Below are 22,310 nucleotides of genomic sequence, written 5' to 3'. Positions count from 1 at the left end.
AGCTCGTATGATAACGGCTTTGGCTCGTGTGAGTTCTTGGATGCTTGGAGTCTCCCTGAAACTGTTCCCTCCGCTTGTCTTTTGTTTAAAAGATGAGACTGTATAAATGAGTCTGGCTAATACTCTGCAAAGTGTGGTCCGGCTGCAGAACCTCTCAAAACGCTGAGAGCCTAGATGTGACTCTAAAATTGTAGTTTTTAGCGCTTTCACTTCTGCACGTATTTCTTTGTCTTTCTCGGGTTCAATGAGGGTGAAAGGACCGATGTTGGGCGATTCTGTGTTTGTGTCATGATGCAAAAAGGGTGGACCTGAGAACCAGGAAGTGTTCTGCAGGTCAGCTGCTGGGATAAACCTAGTGGCATGGTCAGCTGGATTTAACTCGGTTGCTACGTAACGCCGTTGGTTTGGTTGCGTGGATGCTCTAATACGTGTAACCCTGTTGGCAACGTACATGTAGAATCGTTTGAAAGTATTGTGTATATATCCCAACACAATCTTGCTGTCTGTGTAAAACTTCACACAGTCTACTTTGATGTCTAGCTCTTCCCTAATGAGCTCAAACATTTCCACTGCAAGCACAGCAGCACAAAGTTCTGTGCGCAGTACTGTGTGTGTGGGACGGGGTGCCAGTTTAGACTTTCCCATTACAAAGCCGACATGGCACTTTCCTTCATCACTAGCTGTTCGCAGATAAGCTACTGCTGCAGACTGCAGCGTGTCATCCGGTCTGCAGAGAAGGTGATTGGCTGCAATCTTCCATCTCTCCAGGACCTGTACGCCTCCAGGACTCTGAGGCGTGCAGGGAAGATTGTGGCTGATCCCTCGCACCCCAGCCACAGACTATTTCAGTCACTTCCCTCTGGCAGGAGGCTGCGGTCCATCAGGACCACAACGTCACGCCACAAGAACAGTTTTCCCCATCTGCTACCGGCCTTATGAACAAGGCCAAGAGCCGACCGTGAAACTGGACACTGTCTCTCTCCCCCGTTCAGGACTTACAAGCTTCTGCGTTACATTAACGCACAGTTTACTGAATGTATACAGCTCTGTATATATATATCCATTTTATTTTATTGTATTTTTATTTTTTGTCTGCACCATCAACACCAAGTCAAATTCCTTGTAAGTGCAAACCTACTTGGCGATTAAACTTGATTCTGATTCTGATTCTATAGCCACCGTAGAGGCATCATAGAAAACGCAAAGCTCTTTTACCTTAGCTGTGCTGATGTGAGACCGTCATCGACATAAAACTGACGTTCAACAAACTGACGCGCATCAGAGCCATGTTCTCGTTTAACCTGTTGTGCTGTTTGTCTCATGCAGTAAATTGCAACAGCAGGAGACGGGCTGTTTCCAAATACGTGAACTTTCACTCTGAACTCTACTATGTTTTTTTGTAACGTCATTGCCCTCAAACCACAAATAGCGCAAATAATCTCTGTGGTCTTCTTGAACAACAAAGCAGTAAAACATTTGCTCCACATCGGTTGTCAGGGCTATTGGCTCTTTACGAAACTGTAGCAGCACTCCTAACAGAGAGTTGTTTAAATCGGGTCCACTAAGAAGCACCTGGTTAAGGGAAACCCTGTCACACTCTGCGCTCGAGTCAAACACAACCTGGATTTGTTCTGGCTTCTGAGGGTGGTATACGCCGAATGTGGGCAGATACCATAGTTCTTTAACAACTGTGACAAAGTGGAGCTAGTTCAGCTTGGCCGTTGTCCAACATTTTTTTGCATGAACTGGACATAGTGAGCCTTCATCTCTGGTTTCTTTATCAATGTCTTTCTCAGTGAGGAGAGATGTTTTAGACCCATTGATTTGCTCACGTACCTTATGGACCCTGAGAATGTCCCTATCCAGCAGTAAAAGGATGGGAGCCTGGTGGTCAGGTTGGATTTTATCCGCAACTGGGAGAAGATGTGGGTGATGCTGCGCGATCTCAGGAGCAGGTATCTCAGTTCTGTCATCTGGAACAGAGTCAGATTCTATTAATGGTGGTAGCAGGATGTTAACCTTTCCATCCACAGACTCAAGGGAGAAGTGTACATCTCTCCTTCCAGATACCTGTACATTTCCAGCGCAAGTCTTTAACGTGTAAGGCTCAGGTCTGGCCCTGATACCGAAAATTCTGATTTAGCTAGTGACCTGTTGGACTGTTCATCTATCACAGCGTACATTTTAATGGCCTTCTCTTTCTGCCCAGCAGGGTATGCTTTAACTAAACATATCTTAGAACACGAACGCGGGCGGGCAGTCACTTTGGCCACATATTCCTGTGCACTTTGAAACAACTGAAAGAGAGCCTGAAGGTAAACTCTCATTTTGCTCTTCATGTACACTATTGTCCCATGCAGCGCTCTCTGCAGCGGGGGGGACGACTTGGGTGCATTGCAGATAAGTGTTTTGAGCTGTCGCACTCTGTGCACCTAACTGTTGCTTTGCAGTCTTTTGCAATATGTCTGACTGACCCACAGCACCTGTAGCAGATGTGGTGCTCTTTCAGATATGCCTGCCTTTCCTCAATAGGTTTTTCTCTGAAAAGCTTACACTTTTTAAGTGGGTGTGTTTTTTTTTTTTTTTTGTGTGGATTTGGCATTGTCGATCCGGTTCCTCCAATTGTTTTGGACTACTTTGATTAGGCTCTGCTGTGATATCAGTTTTATGAGCTGACACAGTAGTTTTGCGGCTATATAGTCTCAGTTTTTCTGCATGTTAAGATTAAAACTAACATTAGTTTTAGGGCTACTTGTTAAATGTAGTCCATTATTTTGCATATTAAAGTGATTGCAGCTGTTGTGCCAAGTAGCATATATATATATATATATATATATATATATATATATATATATATATACATACACACACACACACACACTTTTTTTGTATTTTAGATAACTGATCCGATTTAGAATGCACATAAGTGAAATCAAATAGCAAACTTTCTCAAATAGAGCGTAGAAAATCAGTTATCGGAGAACACTAAAGTTGAGGCCTTGCTGACTAAAGTGCGCACGAACAGGTGCGCGCTTTTTTCTTAGTCTTTTTAAGATATCTCAATAATACAGAATAACCCTCTGATTTAGAGTCCATATCCAAAAGGTATTTTAAGTTTAATTTTAGTTTGCTGGTTTGTAATCTATGTACCAATTCCTTTCTCTCAATTACATATCTAGTGCAAAATAATACAACGTGCTCCACTGTTTCGGAAGGTCAAACTTTTGCTGGACTTTAATTTTGAAGATATTTTCCGGAAGTACTTACTTGGTCCGGCACATTTCTGTAACTTGATAATTGTTAGAGGTTATGCTGCCACTGGGAGACGCGGATTATATCAAGTCGATTCCACAAGTAATAACTCCTATGGGAAAGAACCGGTGAGAGCTTTATTTCCCCCCCACTGAAGCCTGCGGGGCCTGGCCGTAGGTCGGGGCTGGAGTCGCCGTTAGCGGGGGACCGACACTGCGCTCCAGGGCAACGTGAACTTTTATCACTTGCTCTGCTGAGTGCATCTAGATATTCGCTTCTGAAATAAAACTTCTAATTGAAGGACACGTTTAAAAGAGCAAGGCATTTGAAAACTAATTAGTTTGTTGTTTCTTTTCCCTCTTCGTAGTGTGCATGTGATGTTGCCGTGATATCGTAATGGATATTCGGCGTATTTAAAAGGTAGAGCGGATTTTTCTCCCCCCTTGGAATCTGGCTTGTTTGGAGGAGATATCTTCATCAGCGTCATGACAGAGTCCTCCAAACCGCCTTCAGGGTGAGTCTAGGAACACAATTACAGCATGCACACCGCCTTAATAGCCGGTTTTATGTAAGCTGAAACGAACTTTCTGGTTAGATACTGGCTTCCATCTGTTCGGCTGAGTTTACGTTTTTCAGCGTGCGTGTGAAGTCTCGCGTTATTTACCACAGCGATAATCAATTCTGTCCTTGCTCTTTATTCTTTTCTAGTATATTTAAAGGTGGTAGTTATTGCTGGGATTCCCTTTGATTTAACTTGTTGACTTTTTGTTTACTCACCTCCTGCAGCCAAGCTCCTTACTCACACAAAAAACGAACTAAAAATGGACAAAGAAGCAGACAAAAATACTAACTTGAAAATGTAACCCAACAATGTTATACCTTCCAAAAATATTTTTTGTTTTGTTTTACATTTTGTCAGGTTTAAAAAAAACACTCTTTTTATATTCCTTATTATGACGTATAGACGCCCTTGTCATCTGTGAAACATTTTGAAAATCATCCACATCCACTTGTTCGTCTTGTCTTATGTTACATAGAAATTCTCCAAAATAGCTTGAAGTTTATGGTTTTGCCGTTTCAGAATGTCAGAAAGTTTATGTGGTGTGAATACTTTTGTTAAGCACTGTAGGTTCAGCCTCACGTGCCTAACTGGATATAGGTGTGGTGTTGGCTTGGGTTAATTTATTTTGTACAGTGGCTGTCACACTGTTTAGTTGAGGCCTGCGTAACGTGAAGGTCTACACGGATGAGGGAAAAATTTGGTCACTTGTGGAAAATGGCCTGCTGTCACATCTTTTAAGTTTGCGTGATGCTGTTGATGCACTCAAGAATCAAATGTGAGGTATTCACTACTGCTGTGATGTCACTTTTGTGTTTTTTTCTTTTATTTTTTTCATATTTACCAATTTTTATCAATTGACCCTCTGGATTTGCATGACGAGGCGATGGAATCTTCATCAGCACAGACAGAGGGTTGGCACAGTGTCACATGAGATTAATAAATGTAGTTATTGGGTCATTTCTGGGATATTTGAGTAGTTGTTGGGTACAAATTGTAGTAGTGGTGCGCATGATATGTTAAAGCTGCGTTGCTCATCTTTTGAAATGTTTTTTTTTTTTTCACATTCAAAATTTCCACGACAGCCACGCTTAGGTGGTGAGCAAACTATTAAAACATGCTACAGTGGTAAAAGCATAGGGAGTTTATATTATCTAAGGCAACATATCTTTTTTGTCATAGAAACACAATGAAGATTAGCTGTAGTGTCACAGGCATATTACTCATATCCATTTTTAGCATTCCTTCAAAGCTCTGGCTATATTTCTGGAATTGTTTTCCAGGTGGAAGGTGAACTTTCACCCCATTCTCATATCATTTCTACTTTCCACTGATGGGTTGAACCGTTACCCATGAGATGCTCATAGCTTGGGGTATTGCTATGCATCCTATCTGCATTAAACTTCCCCACAACTTTGAGTACCTTGGTGTTCACGCTGGTGTTTGTTCACCAATGGCTGTTCACTGTAGCATACATTTGTCTCAGATTAAACTGGGACAAATGTACACCACACTTTTCAGATTTTTATTTATCACAAAAAAATAAACCATGTATAATTGTTTTTGTCCTTCACCTAACAATTTTACACTATTAAGTTTGACCTTCATATAAAGTGGCCAATAAAATGCATATAGGTTTTTGTGGGTAATCTGCCAAAAAGTTCAAGGGGTATGAACATTTTTGCCGGGTGCTACACTGTATTCATGAAGACTTGTCTGTTCTTTTGTCATATCATGGCTTGAAACAGTGCTGGTAATGTAAACTGATAGTTTGTGTGTGTATCCTCTTGATAGTTCAAGTTCCTGGCTGTTTAACACAATTCTCTTAACTGCAGGGATTTCAGACTCTCAACAGCTTTTGGCTAAATTACAAAGTAACTGACCACAGAGTCTGCTGGTTCTGGAACCAAAATGCCTTTTTATCCTTTTTGTCCTTCTGTGTTACAACTTCTCTTCATCATCACTCTGTCTCTAGCTGCTTTACAGCATACTGTGATCCTAATTAAAAAAAAAAAACACGTCATGAAACCTAGTTAACATACTCCTCTCCAAAAATCACACAGCGTGGTCTCTAAGCAGATAAATAAAGAAAGACCAGACTGCTTTTCTGTGGGAAGTATTTTTGTACCTGGCTTTTGAAATCCGAGCACTGAGTTCTTGTGTGAGTGTGGGTCAGTGCTGCATGTCCTTCAGGTGTGTGGTGGTGGTGGTGGTGGGGGAGGGAGATAGCCTGAATGAAACTTGTTGTGAGCCTTAAAAACGTAATAAAGAGATGGTGACTTTAGGGTGACCATTTCCATAACACCAAAAAGGAGGACATATCAATGAATTACTACAGTGTACACAGGACTCTGGTGTACTCTCAGTTATAGTACAATTTTACATGGTTTAAAGATGTTTGCTGGTGAAGATTCTCAGTCACCCAGGTCATGGTTCTTCTAAAAAAAAAACGGTAAAAAACAAAGCAACTGGACTTGTTTTCCGTAGTTGAAGACGTTTCGCTTCCTCTCCAGGAAGCTAATGTGCAGTACCAAGCTTTATACTACTGCCCAAACAAAGGCCTTGTAATGGCTTAGACAACATGCAAATTTAAAAATGTTTGTGTTGCTGAATAGGAAAAAAAAAATATTAATGAAAAGTGAAAGATAATTGGTTAACTGTTTTTTCATTGAATACATTGTTCAAAAAGTGACCACTGGGATTACTCTTTTTAAGTACAGAGTTGTGCAAAGCATAACATGTGTGGAAAAACATGTGTGGAAAAACAATTAACAGGTAACATACATAATAAAAAATGCTTTAAAAAAGTCTAAATAACCTGTTATGTAAACAACAAGAGCTTGTTTAAAATGAAAATAGATTCAATTGCTCAAAAAGTAGCATTTCTAAAGTGCTTCAGGTATTCAGGGACTTGTCTTCAATGTCTGTGTGTGTGCAGCAGACCTGTCTTTAAGGAAACTCCACATTCACCCTCTTTTGCAGCTACATCCCCTTACCTGCCGTACTTTTATGTTTGTCTGTACCTGCATGCCATTCAATGACATCTTTCCCCTGACTGCCAACGTCAACATTGCATCGACAGTGTGAAGAGGCCATGGAATGAGTCTTGACTACTTTTTGTTATAAATGAATCCTCTTTTGTCCATTCAGAATTAAACAAGGTTTTGCTTTTTGGCATGATGCTAACTTTCTGTCAGTGTCATTTGATGTAGCAGCACGTGGATCCTTGTTTAAATTTTTTAACCAATGACAAGAAAATATTCATCTGACACCGGCCCCGTTCTTAACCAATCATTTGTAAGACCAGATATGCCACTGTATTGGATGCATTTTTTGCCCCCAGTCTATGACTGGATATTGTTCTGCAGCCCAGAAAAGATGAAATAAATCAGCTCTTCAACCCTAGTGCCTATAAGAGAAGGACAAATGCGCATCTGGCTTGATGTTGCACTGGACGCCGGACAAGGCATTGAAAATCCGGACGCCTGGTCACCCTAGGTGGCTTCCTCTATTTAAAGCAACAATAGGATTTCTCTCAGAAAACTGAGGTCTTGTTTCAAAATGTATGGACAACTGTTTTGAAGCTCATGCACAATCCTCAGGAGGAAACACAGCTTCTAGAGACTTTTCTTCGTTTTCTTTGACATAAATGGCTACGTTTCGGGTAAATTATATTTTTCTCATTCGAATGTTCAACACATTCGAATCTCACCCCGGGTTGTCTCTGGTTCACTGCTCATTCCTACTAAAAAAGGCCTGGACTTGCTCGATCACACAATCAACTAAGTCAATTGCTATTGTCAAATGGCATATTTTAACTCATAATACACCGCATAAAAGGCATTTTTCTCAAGCAGACTTAAGTAGTATAGCTTCTTTAAGCTCACATTTTACTTTTTTTGAGCCCATTGTTTTCATGCTTAATGGTGCTACTAGTTTTGTGGCACTTCGGAGAAAGAAGTTTTTACCTTTGCTAAGAAAACAACTGGGTCAGTTGTTCCGGGCCCTTGGTGTAGGGAGGACCCAGAACTGAGTCCTTCAAACCCTGAAATCATGGTCGAGAAGATTCACTTAATTTCTTTCAAAATTTTCCTGGTTTTCAAGAAAAGTATAAACTTGACATTTAAGTAGGGTTGGGAGATATGAACAGAAAAGTAATATCTTAATATTTTTAGGCAGAATGCCGATATACAATATTTATCTTGATGCATTTTTCTTTTGTAAAGTAATTTTAAAAAGGCATCTTTGCGTTATCCTAAATGGCTCACAGGCACATTTTAAACAAACGGCTGAAAAATAACGTAATACATAAAATGTATACTTCCAATGCTGCATAGACCATCTTGATATAGACAATATAGTCTCCTCTTATATCTCTTTTTTAAATCTCTATTTCTTAAATCTCGATATATTGCCCAGCCCTACGTTTAAAAGGGTAGCTCACCCTCAAGTCACCGTTCTATTTCTTTTTTCCCCCAATAGGCTGTTAACATGGTTTTCTTATAGTACTGTCTACAAATCTTGGTCATTATTTTGAAAAATGAGTGCATATTTGTTGAAATCCAGCTGTTGTGTCTAAAATTATCAGTATGGTGCCCTCCTGGGGTCATCTAAGATCTCAGGCAAGGCCAGGGTTTTCCGCTACATATAATCAATCATTTTATAAAGGTAATTTTTAGTTCCAAACACAGTGAATTACTATTTCTAATAACGTTTTTGGCTTGGCAAAATCTCTCCTACAGCCTGGGTCTCAAATGTATGAACAAATATGCAAATAAGATGATGAAAATCACATAAAAAATAAAACATAGAGGAAACCCTGAAGGCTTCTCAGCCGGACTACTTGCGTGTGTGTTTGTGAGAGAAGGATTTCCTGTGTGCTGAGTGAGGTTTGTACTAGAGGCTTTTTAATAATGTGGTTTTGTTGCACAGCCTTCATTTTTCAGAAGCAGTAAGTAAGCAACAGCTGTATAGATGGAGAGCTTGAAAGGGGACTATTGAAACCATCTCTAAATTTACAACTTCTCTCACATGTCAGTTTTTATTCTTCAATTCGCTTTATTAAGCTGTGGTGATTTTTTCTTTTTTTTTTTTTCTTTTTTTTTTAAGGAGTTTCAGTTCTTCTGTCTTTTGTTGCATTAGCGTTGGTCACATGTGTTCATTCCAATGCATGTGTGTTTCCCATATGCAGCCACTTATTTTTAAACCGGCTTCAAACATGCCATTACCCCCACCCCACCCCTACATTTTGAACATCCTTCATTAAATGTAAGGAAAACTCCTGTCGAAGAGATAGTCTACACTCTCAGCAACTGACTCATACTACCCTCTGCCTCACTGCTGGCATGTTAGGCTTCGTTTTTTTTTCATTATCTCAGATGCAGCTGGTGTTTGTGTTGAACTTATTTGTGCCTTTGTTTAAATTTAACTTTTAGCTTAAAAGTGTAATAAGACACTCTAAACTACAACATACATTTATATTTGGCCTCACCAAGTCGATTCGTTAAATACTATTTAATGCAGTAAAAGCTGCCAGTCTTTTGGGCTTGTCTCTACCAGCTTTTTACATCTGCAGACTGATATTTTTGCCACTATGGCTCAAACTCACTTAGATTGGATAGACACTGTCCATGGACGTACATTTTCGAGTCTCCATTGGATTCAGATCTGGACATTGACTGGATCGTTCTAACACATGAGCATGCTTTGCTCTAAACCATTCCATGGTTAACCTGCCTGTATCTTTAGTTGTTGTCCTTCAGAAAGGTGAACCTCCACCCTAATCTCAACACTTGATCAGCCTTTACAGGTTTGCTTCCAGTATTTAGCTCTATCCATCCTTCAGTCTTCTGGAAGCTGTGCTTTCAGTGCAAGAGTACAGTCATCTTGCAATGGGAACCATGTGAGCTTGACTCTAGCTTCCTCCAGCTATATGTTGATGGCAAGGCACTTAAGCTCTATTTTTTACCAATGACAATAGGTCTATGATTGTCTGCATTTGTGAGTTTGGCTGGGTGAATTTGGCTCTGTTAACAACCTCTGAGCGGTCAGTATGACTATAAAAGCTTAGATAAGTTCCAATCCTCCTCCTATAATTGTCCAGATTCCCTGGGCCTGTTGACGGTAAGCATATCCTCAGCATTAGGGGGATGTGCAGTGTTTGTTTTCTGCATTTAATTTTTGCTCCACTTTTATTCTCTGTCTGCAATGTTCTTTGAACTTGCTGTATGCAATGAAGACTTTTAGATTTTTAGTTGCACAAAATGTAAAGGGAGTGCGTGTAACTAATTTGTTTTTTTATTAGCAAAAATCCTGTGTTCCTTTTATAAATACATATTCTGCCAAAGTCTAATAGCGGCACCAAAAATGAAAGCATTCTTATAGGTTAGAATGAGTAGTTTATAAATACATAGGTGGCATCCTTACACGTTTTATCTGTATGTGAACACGTCTGTGGAGGAGGAGTATAAAACAAGCAAAGATGACCGTAGATCATTCTACTTACCATTTTCTGTTGAAATGGAGGACCATCCATACTCTAGGGCTGGCTGATATGGCCTAAAATCAATATTGCAATATACTCAGCAGTTCACCTTGATAAGGATAAATGTACGATAATACTAAACACAGATGCAGAGGTTGGAGGCTTTCTGCTGGACAGGTAAGTTAATTCAATATAACAGTGATGTTTACTTTGGCATTATGTTAGAAACAGGGCAGTAATGTCCAGCAACTACTCTGTCCTCTGGGCAGAGATTGCTAGTTTGTTTGTTAGCTAACGCCAGACAGGAAACTTTACCTCAGGCAGGATGTTGACATTGTCACATTTATGACACTTCACGGCTTTCGTAGTAATTACACGCCTAACGGTGAGGCACCTGTTGTCGCATGAAGTCACAATAAAATGCATAGGAGTAGAAAACTAAGTGGGTAGAAATGCTGTTTTTCTAGGCTCCTATGCTATTTGATTATTTTTTTTTTTATAACAACGTGTCAAGTATCTTGTTGGTCACAACAGTATCTTTAGCCTTATTTTACGGTGGCCTAAATTAAACCCCTCTGAAATTTGAGACAGACAAGAGAGCTCTCATTTGAGGTTATGTGTTGTTGGCAGTGCTACAACATCAACCATTTAGCAAGTCAGCTTGACTTAAATAATGTGGTTGATGCAGAGCTTTCACGAGCCTGCAAACTTCAAATCGACTCCTGAATTCAAAGATACACAGCAGACATTAGTAACGAGACCCTTTTAAGATGTTTTCTTGCTTAATTTAATGTAATGCCGTGATTGCTATCTCTGTTATGGGTGGAAAAACAAAAGTTTATTCAAGGACAACAACAGAATGATAACCTATGTGTCACTTCTGTGTACAGTTAAAACTGTAATGCTGGTCTGAATATTCACTCTAGAGAAATGTGCCACTGTATTTATTATGTTTGCCCTCCGGCTGTATTAATAGACAGTTGTACTTCTGGGGCCCCACCGCACTGTTGATTGTGTTGCATGCCAACCTCTCTGTTGTTAGTGCTGAACACACGAAGTGGCAGACACCTTTTAACAACAAAGAACTCTCTGTACAGTTGACAATGTCAAGTATCTACAGTGGACAGACAGACAGTGTTTGTCTGTTAAAAGCAGCTGCCATGAGCCTGTTTATTTCTGGAAGCTCGCTGTCATATGTTAGTCACTGTGGTATGCGCGGTGGCCAGAGGAGACGGCAGATGGGCCGCATGTGTTTGCCCGAGTCTATGGAGTCTCGTAGATTCTCCGTGGCTCGTGGATGTACAGTTTGTTGTGTTTGTGAACCGTTCGGGACTTTCATGGGTAGAAAACTGCCACTTTGTAACAACATTTAGGAAACTTGACACCGGTGATCCTTTTGAGTTATTGAAGGTTGAGCTACGGTCCCCGTTTTGATATTCGATGCAATACCCGGGTTAGCCTTTCATGATACTTTAAACTTATTTGCGTTTCTTGAAAAGGTAAAAAGGGAGGGGGAATGCTACCGTGAAAGCTGTTCTAGCAATGTCTGCATCATAAGTGTTTTTCCTTGAGTCTGTCCAGAGGGAGTAGCCTCTAATTGAACAAGCGTCTTGGGGAATAGAGAGCAGACTAATTAGCAAATCTAGCTGTTGTGCTTATACGGTGTGCCTTCCTTGATATCCAGGCCATTGTATTTCTGCTCTACGATTCTCCATCTTCAAATATTTTCTTTTTTTTCCTGCTAACCTTTGTCATTCCCCTTTCTCTTCTTTGCCTGGGTTTGTCCACCTTATTGCAAATGCTAAAAGATTATGAAGACTCTTATCAGTTCATACAGAACATCTTCACTTATATCGCTGTAAGCCTTTGCTTTTTATGATGATTTTCTTTTATATTTGATGGTTGTGTTTTTTTTTTTCCCTTTCTGCGTGATTTGCTGCATCAATGTAGCAATGTTGATTTGTTCAAGAAGCCCAGATTTCTTTAATAGAGACCTTACACTCATCTGCATGGTTTGGTCTGGAGTCCCTTCTGACAATTCCCTATAAAATATTATTTTGTTTATGGGTTTTACCTCAGGAGAGTTTGCTGGACAAACAAGAACAGTTGTAGCATTTTCATTGAACCTGGTTTTGGTCAATCTGGCAGTGTGGACAGGTGCGAGTCCAGCCAGAAACCCTAAAATGTTCTGGTAGACGGCGGCTGTGAAGACTTTGACCACCTATTTGGTGACCCTTAAAACACAGACTCCAGCCACACTACACCAGGGGTGTCAAAAGTGTGGCTGTAACTTTAAGAATGTTACAAATTTGGCCCGTCTGTGCATCTACTTACTGCTGATGGACACTTTAGCAAAATCCGTGAGAGCAAGAATTTTTTCTCACTTTTAGGTGTAACACAAAGTCTTTCATGAAATAGTTTTGTATCCTTGAGACCACAAACTTTCAGTGACATTTACTGAAAAGGAGCCTTAGGACTTGGGCACGTCCATGTTTTAAACTTGCCTAATTACTTGTAGCCTAAGCTTTTGTTGACCGGGAGATTTACTGCTGACTGAACTGTCGCAGCCAAAGAAGCTTTACTGGCCTTTTTTATGTTGCTCTCAAACATTGAGGCATGAATTATTTTGTTATTTAAAATAAATAAAGGAATGACGCTTAGCCTGGCAGGAGGCTTATAATGCAGTGGGTGGAACCCTTGTTGCTACTCAGTATAGACTTTAGTTCTGTTGGTCTAGAAAAACAAATAAAAGCTGACCCTGAAACTGAGAAACTTTATGCCTTTTAATAAAGCAAATGTGCGAGACACTTTTTTTTTAATGTTTTGGATTATTTTTACTACTCGTTAGTTTCATTGAGATATTGGCCTAGAGCAGGGTTACCCACACTTTTTCATCTTGGTAACTACTTATAAGATGACCAACAAAAATTATCTACCTACAGTAAAAATACAAAACATAAATTTACTATTCTATATGATCATTATTTTAATATGAATATCCAATATTCTGTGTTCTTTTTTTCCCATTTCCCCCTATTAGGATAAAGTATCTTTTAATTGAATTAGAATTAGAATATATATTGGTGTGCCTTTCGTAACTACATGAACCCACACCTGCTCTGTGTACCGTGCTCTGTCAAGTTGCTCAGGCATCTTTTCTTGCATCCTTCAGCTCCGATGCAACATTCTGGAGGTTTGCCAAATCATGGCGATGCAACTGCAACTTTCTTACTGCAAGCGAGTAAGAAAATGGATGGATGGATGGATGGATGGATGGATGGATGGAATAGCAATTGCACACTGACAGATGAGACAAACGCACTTAGGATGGGACAAAGCGAAAAACAAACCCTCTTCCTGTTCCATATGGAAGTGGTAGCTTTTCATTTATTGAGATGGACTTTTTTTTTTTTTGAGGCAAGGTTGCAATTTTGTCCTGTCCTTGCATCAATGCAAAATCATTTCTATACCTCTAGTTTAGTGGAAAGGTGCATTTTCTGCGCAGCGAGCTTTTAACGGCAGGTTCTTTCCCTCACAGTTTTTTCCTGTTGCTCAGCTACTGGTATAGGTCATCTTCCTATTTTAATTTTTTTTTTATTATCATTATTGTTTTGGAGAATTATAGTTGTCCTGGAGTCTGCCTTGTGTACAGTGATTCCCGCATGCTTATTTGTCACTGGTCACAAGTGGACACAATGACACCACGTGTTATAAGAGGAGAGGACAGTGACAACAGAGTGGAGAGCTTTTCCAGTAAGTAAACTTCCTCCTTTCGGGGCGTGAAATAGATCTCCTAGTCCTTTATCGCCGGTGGCTGTCTCATACTCAGGCCACCATAGCAACATTTGAACATTGTGCTTTTGACAATGAAAATGTTTTAGGTCGGTACTTGGCTGTGTGATAAATTAGTGGCAGAGTAAGAGTATTTAAGGTTGCACATTAAGTGAAACCACCTACTCGTATGCAAGTGTTAGTTTCATTTGAGTGTAACACCCGCAGATAAATATAGTGCGACAGTTACTCTGTTTTATTAGTGTGTCCGAGGAAAGTGGTGCTTTTGGCCAGGGCTGTGGGTGATATCATAGAGAACCACTGTAAACTCCACGTTCAGAATTATAGTCAATAGTCTAATTCAGAAATATAAAATACGTTAGCTACCAGCTAACGTATTTTAATCACATGGTCAGGAATACATGAATCCAACATGCTGAGTTGGCAGCTGTTGCGCCTAGCAACACTTGGAGAGCTATTGTGTTTTTTTTGTTTTTTTTTTATGTCTTAATGTACAAACAGGACAAATCTTTCACAGCTTCTTCCCTGCTTTTCTTTCTCGCCGTCCACGTTGGCTTTTGTGTCTGTGGGACACACGCCCTTTGTGAGAATGTGGCCAAAATCCCTCAGCTGCTGCTAAGCCGAGGTCTGCTCTCGTCCACAGTCAAGCGGTGTAAATATAAGTTGTCATGGGGACACCATGACACCCAAGGAGTATGCTGGCAGGATGGCGTATACGTGTGGTTTCAGAGCGAAGTGAGGGGAGTGTCCGGGATGTGCTCGCATTCGTCTCAGACAGGACACTAGAAGGTGAAGCGTGGCACTGATGACTGTTTATTCCAGTGTCTGGACGTTGTTACCGTTTGAAGTGAAGTGATTTTTAAAAAATTTTTTTGCAATGAATAAAACATGCTAGTTAATGTTTTGCACTATTCTACAATGCCTTGGAAAAGCCTTCATCTCCTTGGCATTTTTCATATTTTGTTGCCTCACAACCTGGAATTAAAATGGATTCTCTCTGAGGGTTTGCACCACTTTTTTCACATAACATGCCTACAACTTTTGAAGATGTATTTATTTTATTGTAAAGCAAACAAGCAGGACAAAATACCAGAAAACTGGAGCGTGCATAATTGATCACACCCACCCCTATTGTCAGTACGTTGTAGAGCCACCTTTGCAGCTATTCCAGCTGCAAGTTGCTTTGGATCAGTTCTATGAGCTTACCAAATCCCACCACTGGGATTTTTTTTTTGCCAATTACTCAAGGCAAAACCGCTCAAGCTCATTTGTGTTGGATGGTTTGCACTTGTGAACAGCGATTTTCGACTCTAACCACAGACTCTCAATTGGATTAAGCTCTGGACATTCCACCATGTTTAAATGTTTACCCTTAAACCCCTCGAGTGTTGTTTTAGCAGGATGCTTTGGGTCATTGTCCTGCTGGTAGGTGAACCTCTATCCTAGTCTCAACTCACAGGCAGACTAACACAGTTCTGTTCAACAATATCAAAAATATGTGCCAGATATAGCGTTTTCCTTGCTCCATATATTTTGGGAGTCACCCACATATTATTTTGCCAAACTCAAGAGTTGTCTTCTTTTTTAGAAGACTAATTCATGTCTTTTTTTTCTGGTCATTCTTCTGTAAAGCCCAGCTCTATGGAGTGTCGGGCTTATTGTGGTTCTATGGACAGAGAACTCTCTGCTGTGGAGCTTTGCAGCTCCTTCAGGGTTACCTCTCTGATTATAGCCCTCCAGGCCCTGTCTGTGTGTTCTGGTGGGCAGGCCTCTCTTGACAGGTTTGTTGCGGTACTATGTGCTTTCCATTGGAAGATGATGGGTTTGATAAAACTCCAGATGAACAACAAAGATTTGGATATTTTTCCAACCCCACCCTGACTTGTTCTTCTCAAAAACTTTGTCCCTGACTTGTTTGGAGAGCTCTTTGGTCTTCATGGTGTGATGCCTCTTGCTTAGAGGTGCTGCAGCCTCTGGAGCCTTTCAGAAAAGGTGTATTTATACTGAAAGATCATTGGACATTTAGATTGTACTCAGGTAGACTTTATTTCACCAATTATGTGACTTTTGAGGGTAATCGGTTGCACCAGAACTTTTTAGAGGCTCAGATTAAAATGTAATGCCGCTTATAAGGTCCTCCAAGATGTAGCAGGGTGGATGGCTGAGAAGGTACTTTTTGCCTCTTGCTATAGCTTCTTTACCTCCTTTTGTAAGCTTGTTTTTACCTGCTTGTAGAGGGCACTGTCCCCACTGCTGTAAGCCTTTTCTTTGGTCTGACACAGCTTCCTCAGATGTGGAGAAAACCATGGTTTATTGTGGTATGTGCGAGAGGTCACGGTCAGCACAGACCTGGTCCTCACAAAAACTGACGTAGGTTAATGATGTCACAGCATCAGTAAATGCATTCCGGTTGGTGGATGAAACTCCAATGTGTGCACAAAAAGCCGGCAATAACATCTGTTTTGACTCAAAAGTCCGCGTCCTAACAGTCCAAACGACAGGCTAAGAGGTTTTTAGTTTCTACCTTTAAGGTGGTTTGATTGCCTTTACTGTATTGGGGCAGATTTGATTTACAAGTAGGTGGATAATACACCCCATGTTGCAAACCTAGCTTTATTCAATTAATGAATTATAACTTACAGCTTGTCAAAGCCACCAATGGGGCAGGTGGGGATAATAATCACAAATGACAGAAGGTAAAAGAAGAACACTTGAATATTTAAAGCATTTATCTTGACTCAAATAGACTTTTTTTATTATTTGTTTCCTCCCATTTACGGTGTGGGTGGAGCTGAGAGGCCAAGGCTAGTGAACCAATCTTCATTACTGTTATAAAACTATAAACGTTGTAGTAGGTAGCCAATGTAGTTTAACATCTGCCAAATAAATTGCTGTATTGTTATATCATATTGCATATTCTAGGTTGTATTTTATGTGAAGAACAAATAGATTAGACTGTTGTGTGTTCTAACCTCTAACCTTTTTAGGGTCTAAAGCGGTACACATTATCGCTAAATTTTGTTCTTATCAAAGTGCTGACTCTGACATGTTTTTTTTTTTTTTTTTTTTTTTTTTTAAGCCAACCAAAATAAACAAGAGTTCATAACAGGAAGTAAAATACTTTCTGTGTTTTGCACTGGTTGTAGGTATATTGACATTGCTTTGGTATCGTTATCTTCGGCTGTGCTCTACCTTTTATGTAATGGCACCTCACGGCGGACTTTTTTGCCAGCCGTTTACCTTAAACTGTGTCGCAAGAAAAGGTTTATTATAAACGGTAGGTAGAAATGTATCCTTCTAAATCCTGTTTAGTCAAGTGAAAGGAACCCAGGGGTTCTGTGGTCCATTAGCAGTGTGTGCGTGTGTTTTTAAAAAAAAAAGAAAAAGAAAAGGGAGCCCATTTGTAACCGAGTCCCCCACAACATCACAGCACTTACTGCCCCCCTGTGCCGGAGCAGGGTTTCCTGCTTTTCCTTCTTTTACTCTCTTCGTCTTTCTCGTTGCTTACTGTGATTCCAACTCTGTGGGAGACGAGACTTCTCCCAAAGGCGTCTTTGTCTATGTTCGAGAGAGGAAAAGAGAGAGTGGGAAAGTAAAATGTTGCTCTGAAAAAGAGAGGGAGACGAGGATACTAGCTCAGTGTGCTAAGTCTGGCTGAGGCCCAGTCTCACAGGTCCACAGAGCCTGGTTCTGTTTACCTTTAAAGACCAGGACCTACCAGGAAGCTTTCGAATCCTAATGCCTTTACAGCTCCCTGAGCCTTCAGAATAACTATATAATAAACAATATAATACCGGTTCTGGTGGGTAACCCATGTTTAAAGTGTTTTTCTGTTTACAGGCTTTGTCCTTAATGAAAAAAAAAATCCTCACTATAGTTTTACTCCTAACTGGATTATAATCAATGTTGTCATAACCTTAATTGTAGTCTGTCATTCCAATGACACAAGCAGAGGAAACCACTCTCTGCATTGCATAAGTTAATGACACTCTCTGTCCTCTGGGTCATAGTTAGCCTGTCAATGTTTAACCTGAGCCAGGTTAGAGTCCGCTTACTGTCATGCTCATGTTCATTGTTATTTTTCTGTTCTGCATTTGGCTTTGCACCGGGTGGAAGAACCTTTTAATATTAAGTTTCTCAGCGCTGAGTCAGACGGTAAAAAAAAAACAGGCACACTGATTGTTTTTAGGAGTGCGCTGATTCTTTGAAAAAAGGATTTGTAAAGTTTCGGATTTATTCTGGGCACCATTTTGTGGACATTCTAACAGAAGGATTATCTTTGATTTTAAAGTGAGTTACTTTTATTACAGTTACATATGCTGTGTGAAATGAATAGTTTAGTATTGTTATGTTTTATTGTGTACAGTAAACAGTGTCTGATTGAAATCATGTCAGCTGTTTTAGTCGGGCTGCTGATTGTGGCTTCAGGACATCGTGTCAATAACATCTTTCACAGGCTCAACATAGGAGTTTGTCTATGGCTTTTAATATTTTTTCTATTAGAGTATAGTTAATGTAAATAATTTATGATTTAAACTTTCATTGGTGTTCAGCAGTTTTGGTGACATGCATGCTCTTTTTTTTACTTTTGATTTGTATTTTATTTTACTCAGTTTAGTGAAACCTTATTATCCTATGAGTAAGGTGTTGGCTGGTATGAGATTCTCCATGTTTTATAACCTTCATTGAGCTTCACCGTATTATGTAATGCATACAAAATGTAGAACCTAGATCTGTAACATACAGAAAAAAAATCAACAATTATTCTTACCCCCTCTAAAATAATATTTGTTTATAAGTAATGATGATAAACTTATCTATACATTGTATTTGTTGTTGTTCTTTGATACATAGGCTTAAGCAAAATAAGCTTATGTCTGCTACATTTAGCAGTTATTTTCAAATAAAGATGCTTGTTATGCAGAACATTACACTTTTATTATTATTTTTATTTGCATGGGGATGAGGCATAAAACCTAGAGATTTGCACATGAGATGTAAACATTTGACTGTTGGTTAGTCATGTGTTTGAGTGCTGGTGTCAAAACCTCCTTTAAAGGAGCATAGTGCAAGTTCCAGAGTTTTGGCACAAGTTTGCCCCCTCTGGCAACAAGTTGAAATTACACCAGTGCTTCACACGTCCATGGGAGCAAAGAAAAAGCATCTGCCGCCGTGAATGGACAGCTGATGTAAGAAAGTTAGAAACATTGAATATTGAGGCCATGTTCTTTCGCTAATGCATTGATTACGGTCAACACCGAACAAAGTAGCCAGGTGAACGAGAGCGCGCAGCGCTTCACATGCACGCCCAGGGGATTCGGCCCAAATCGCTCTCTCACGAATTGACTAATCCAGCCTATGGAGGCAACTGCGGTAAATAAGCAATGACTCGTTTTACAGGTTGGGCAATTTTAAGGGCACGTATGGGAAAGAAAATAAATAATATTTAACTCCAAAACTTGTGCTATGCAGCTTTAAATAAGAAGTGGATTTTCCAAAGGATTTTGTGCATTTTGCAACCTCTGTTCATACCTTTTCTTATTTTGACTCCTGTTGTGGGTGGCTTTTTACGCTCTTTATAGATTATTAGAGACAAGGGCAAAATAAACTGATATTGGCTGCTCAATTTATCAGCCCATCTGACATAAATCCCACTTGTAGCTTCTCTAATCTGTTTTTCTTGAGGTGTTACTTTAATAAAAGCGTTAGGCGATGCTCATTTATGTCTGAATCTATGGGTTTACCTTGTAAACCTGGACAATAGGGGGCTTCACACAGCAGGAAACAGTGCACAGCAACAGGTGGGGAAGGGGCATTATTACATTAATCTACACTTCATACAGATGGAGGAACATTTAGTCGCTTGGAATCTTCTGCATTGCCTCATTGAAAGGTATGCTGGGAAATGATAGCGGTCGTAAAATGATGACCCTTTTAACCTTTTCTATACCTTGATACTGGCGAACGGCCCTTCCCTGCTTTCAGGTCACTAAAGCTATGATTCATCAGGTGATTATACTGTTGGTAATTCTGATCTTTTTCAGTACATATTTTTTTTATTTAATTAACTACCCATGATTTCAATAAGATTTAAAAGAGGGATGTTTTCGGAGTGCTGTTTGAAGGCAGGAGACATGAGACACAACTGCATTTCTTGAGAGTTTGAGTTGCGGGGTATTTGCATGATAGTGGGAGGAGAATCTGCAGAAATGAGTACATTGTTATTGTGAGTCATATCAGGCTCATATGGAATCCGCAGCTATTTACAGATTTATAATCTTGATAACCAAGCCTATGATTTCAGTTTTTGTTTTAATATGAAGTAAGCACAGTGCTGCACTAAAGTCAGAAACGGAGGAGAGAAAAAAAACGTCATTGGTATTCAAGCTGCTCCTGAAGTAGTGACAGTGGAACCCATTCACAAGGCCAGGTTGTTATGTACCCAGGGCTGAACTCCAGAGAAACAAAACTGTCTCGGTTGAAATTGACTCAAAAAGATAAATGAGCACTCAGCATATAAAAACCATATAAGAGGTATTTAAAAAAACAAAACCTCTAGATGTCTATACTATCCCTACTTGCTTTTATTCTGTTTTATTTTCCTATATTTTAATCATGTAAAGCACTTTGCATTGTCTCTGTACTGAATTGTGCTATATAAATAAATTTGCCTTGCCTTGCCTTGCCTAATATTTCCTGTTTTTTTTATATTTTCATCTTGTTGTCATCCAGGAGGAGAATGAAAGTTCCTGCCCCACCTCCACCACAGGCCCCCCACCCTGCTCCCCGTCATTTGTTCAGGAACTCTGTACCTGACGGGGGTGGGACGTCGGCCATGGATGTCAAGGAGAACATTCTGAGGCCCACCGTGGCTTTCCAGCTAACTCTGCCACGGGGGTACCAGGTTTCTGTAACCGAGGATGGAAGGTTAGTCCAAAGAGCATGCACTCAAGCACGCATTTAATCTCTCAAATTCCAGTGGTATTTGCTCAGCTACTTCGCCGTTCCGCCGCTTTTGTTTGTGAAATGTTTTGGTCGTGACTGCAGGTACAAGATCTAGAAATCTACTTTTCTATTATTTATACTGATAGGTGGCAAACTCTTACAATCTTAGAGTGGAATGCTGCGGGCTAAACCTTTAAACAGGAATATAATAGCTATTTGTTGCCCCTTTTTTCCTGGAGCCTGGTGAATGGGACACATGCCAGTCTCTGCACAATCCACAGGCCTTTGCCCCGGAGAGCACTCAGCTGACCTGCTAATGCACTCCCTAATGAGGTTCTCTCTGCTGAGGCAGAAAGTTGGGGATGTCTTTGATATAAAACCCGCAGCAAAAAGCTCTCTTCATGACCCAAACAGATTCTTAAGCCCGTCGTGTACTACACTTCTCACCAGTGTATAAAAAGAATTTGTTCCGGTAATTTTTTACACCTATAGTGTACAGGTGCATCTCAGTTAGTTGGAATATCAGTAAAAAATAATGCATTATTTTCAAGAATTCGATTCTAAAAGTGAAACTCATCATTTTGTTGATTATAGCTTACAGCTAATAAAAGCTTAACATTCTGTTTCTCTTCAAGTCACAATATTACAGGAGAGCAGTAAAAAGGGATTTTTAATTCAGAAATCTTGTTTTATGGGCTTCATTGTAGTGACTTGACAGTTGTCCAGCTAGAAGTCGTTGACACCCTCTGCATGGAGCGTTAAGCCTCATATATAACCTTGCCACGTGTCTCAAGAGAATTCAGATGTGAAGAAAACCCCTTTTTAACCTCTTTATGCATGTCCTGCAGTTTCTGTTTTTAAGAGTGGATATCTGTCCGTATTCAACAACTGATAGCAGAGGAAGAGTCTGTAGAGGATAGTGCATTCACAATACACCTCTAGCAATAGAGTTTAGCCTTACAAGTATTATTTATTTAGCCATTTTTGTGGTTATTCCGTGTTGCTTGCACCACTTTGTCTACCAGACTTTTTTCCTTCCACTTAACTTTCCAGCAATGTGCCTAGACACAGTAATCGGTGAACGGCCGGGTTCTTAAGCTAGTCTGCTGGAAAGCTGTCAAATTAGACCCTCTTCCTCATCATCTTTTTTCTGTTGTTGTTTTTCTTGGTCTTATGTAACACAAATTTTCTTCAGAGAAACAGAAGCCATATTTATCAAAACAATATAAATAAAGCTGGAAATATAGTAGATATGTGCTTCACAATAATCAATGGGAT

The 22,310-nt window shown here is 39.9% G+C and overlaps 1 protein-coding gene across 4 annotated transcripts in view; it reads left to right on the top strand.

The window, feature by feature from the left end:
• Nucleotides 1–3,289: 3,289 nt before the first annotated feature.
• cobl (cordon-bleu WH2 repeat protein) overlaps nucleotides 3,290–22,310 on the top strand; it is a 64,072-nt gene continuing 45,051 nt past the window's right edge. For 2 of the 4 annotated variants that reach the window (XM_036130600.1, XM_036130598.1), the window contains exons 1-2: nucleotides 3,310–3,380; nucleotides 20,820–21,014. In XM_036130600.1, coding sequence (XP_035986493.1) covers nucleotides 3,310–3,380; nucleotides 20,820–21,014 — 266 coding nt within the window. Of the gene's footprint in view, nucleotides 3,381–3,619; nucleotides 3,767–18,188; nucleotides 18,378–20,819; nucleotides 21,015–22,310 lie in introns of those variants that run through there. The other 2 variants (XM_036130590.1, XM_036130601.1) reach the window with 2 other exon arrangements.

This window comes from Fundulus heteroclitus, chromosome 3, assembly GCF_011125445.2.
Source record: "Fundulus heteroclitus isolate FHET01 chromosome 3, MU-UCD_Fhet_4.1, whole genome shotgun sequence".
In the NCBI taxonomy this organism is placed as follows: domain Eukaryota; kingdom Metazoa; phylum Chordata; class Actinopteri; order Cyprinodontiformes; family Fundulidae; genus Fundulus; species Fundulus heteroclitus.
This window is presented reverse-complemented; position numbering and strand designations above follow the sequence as displayed.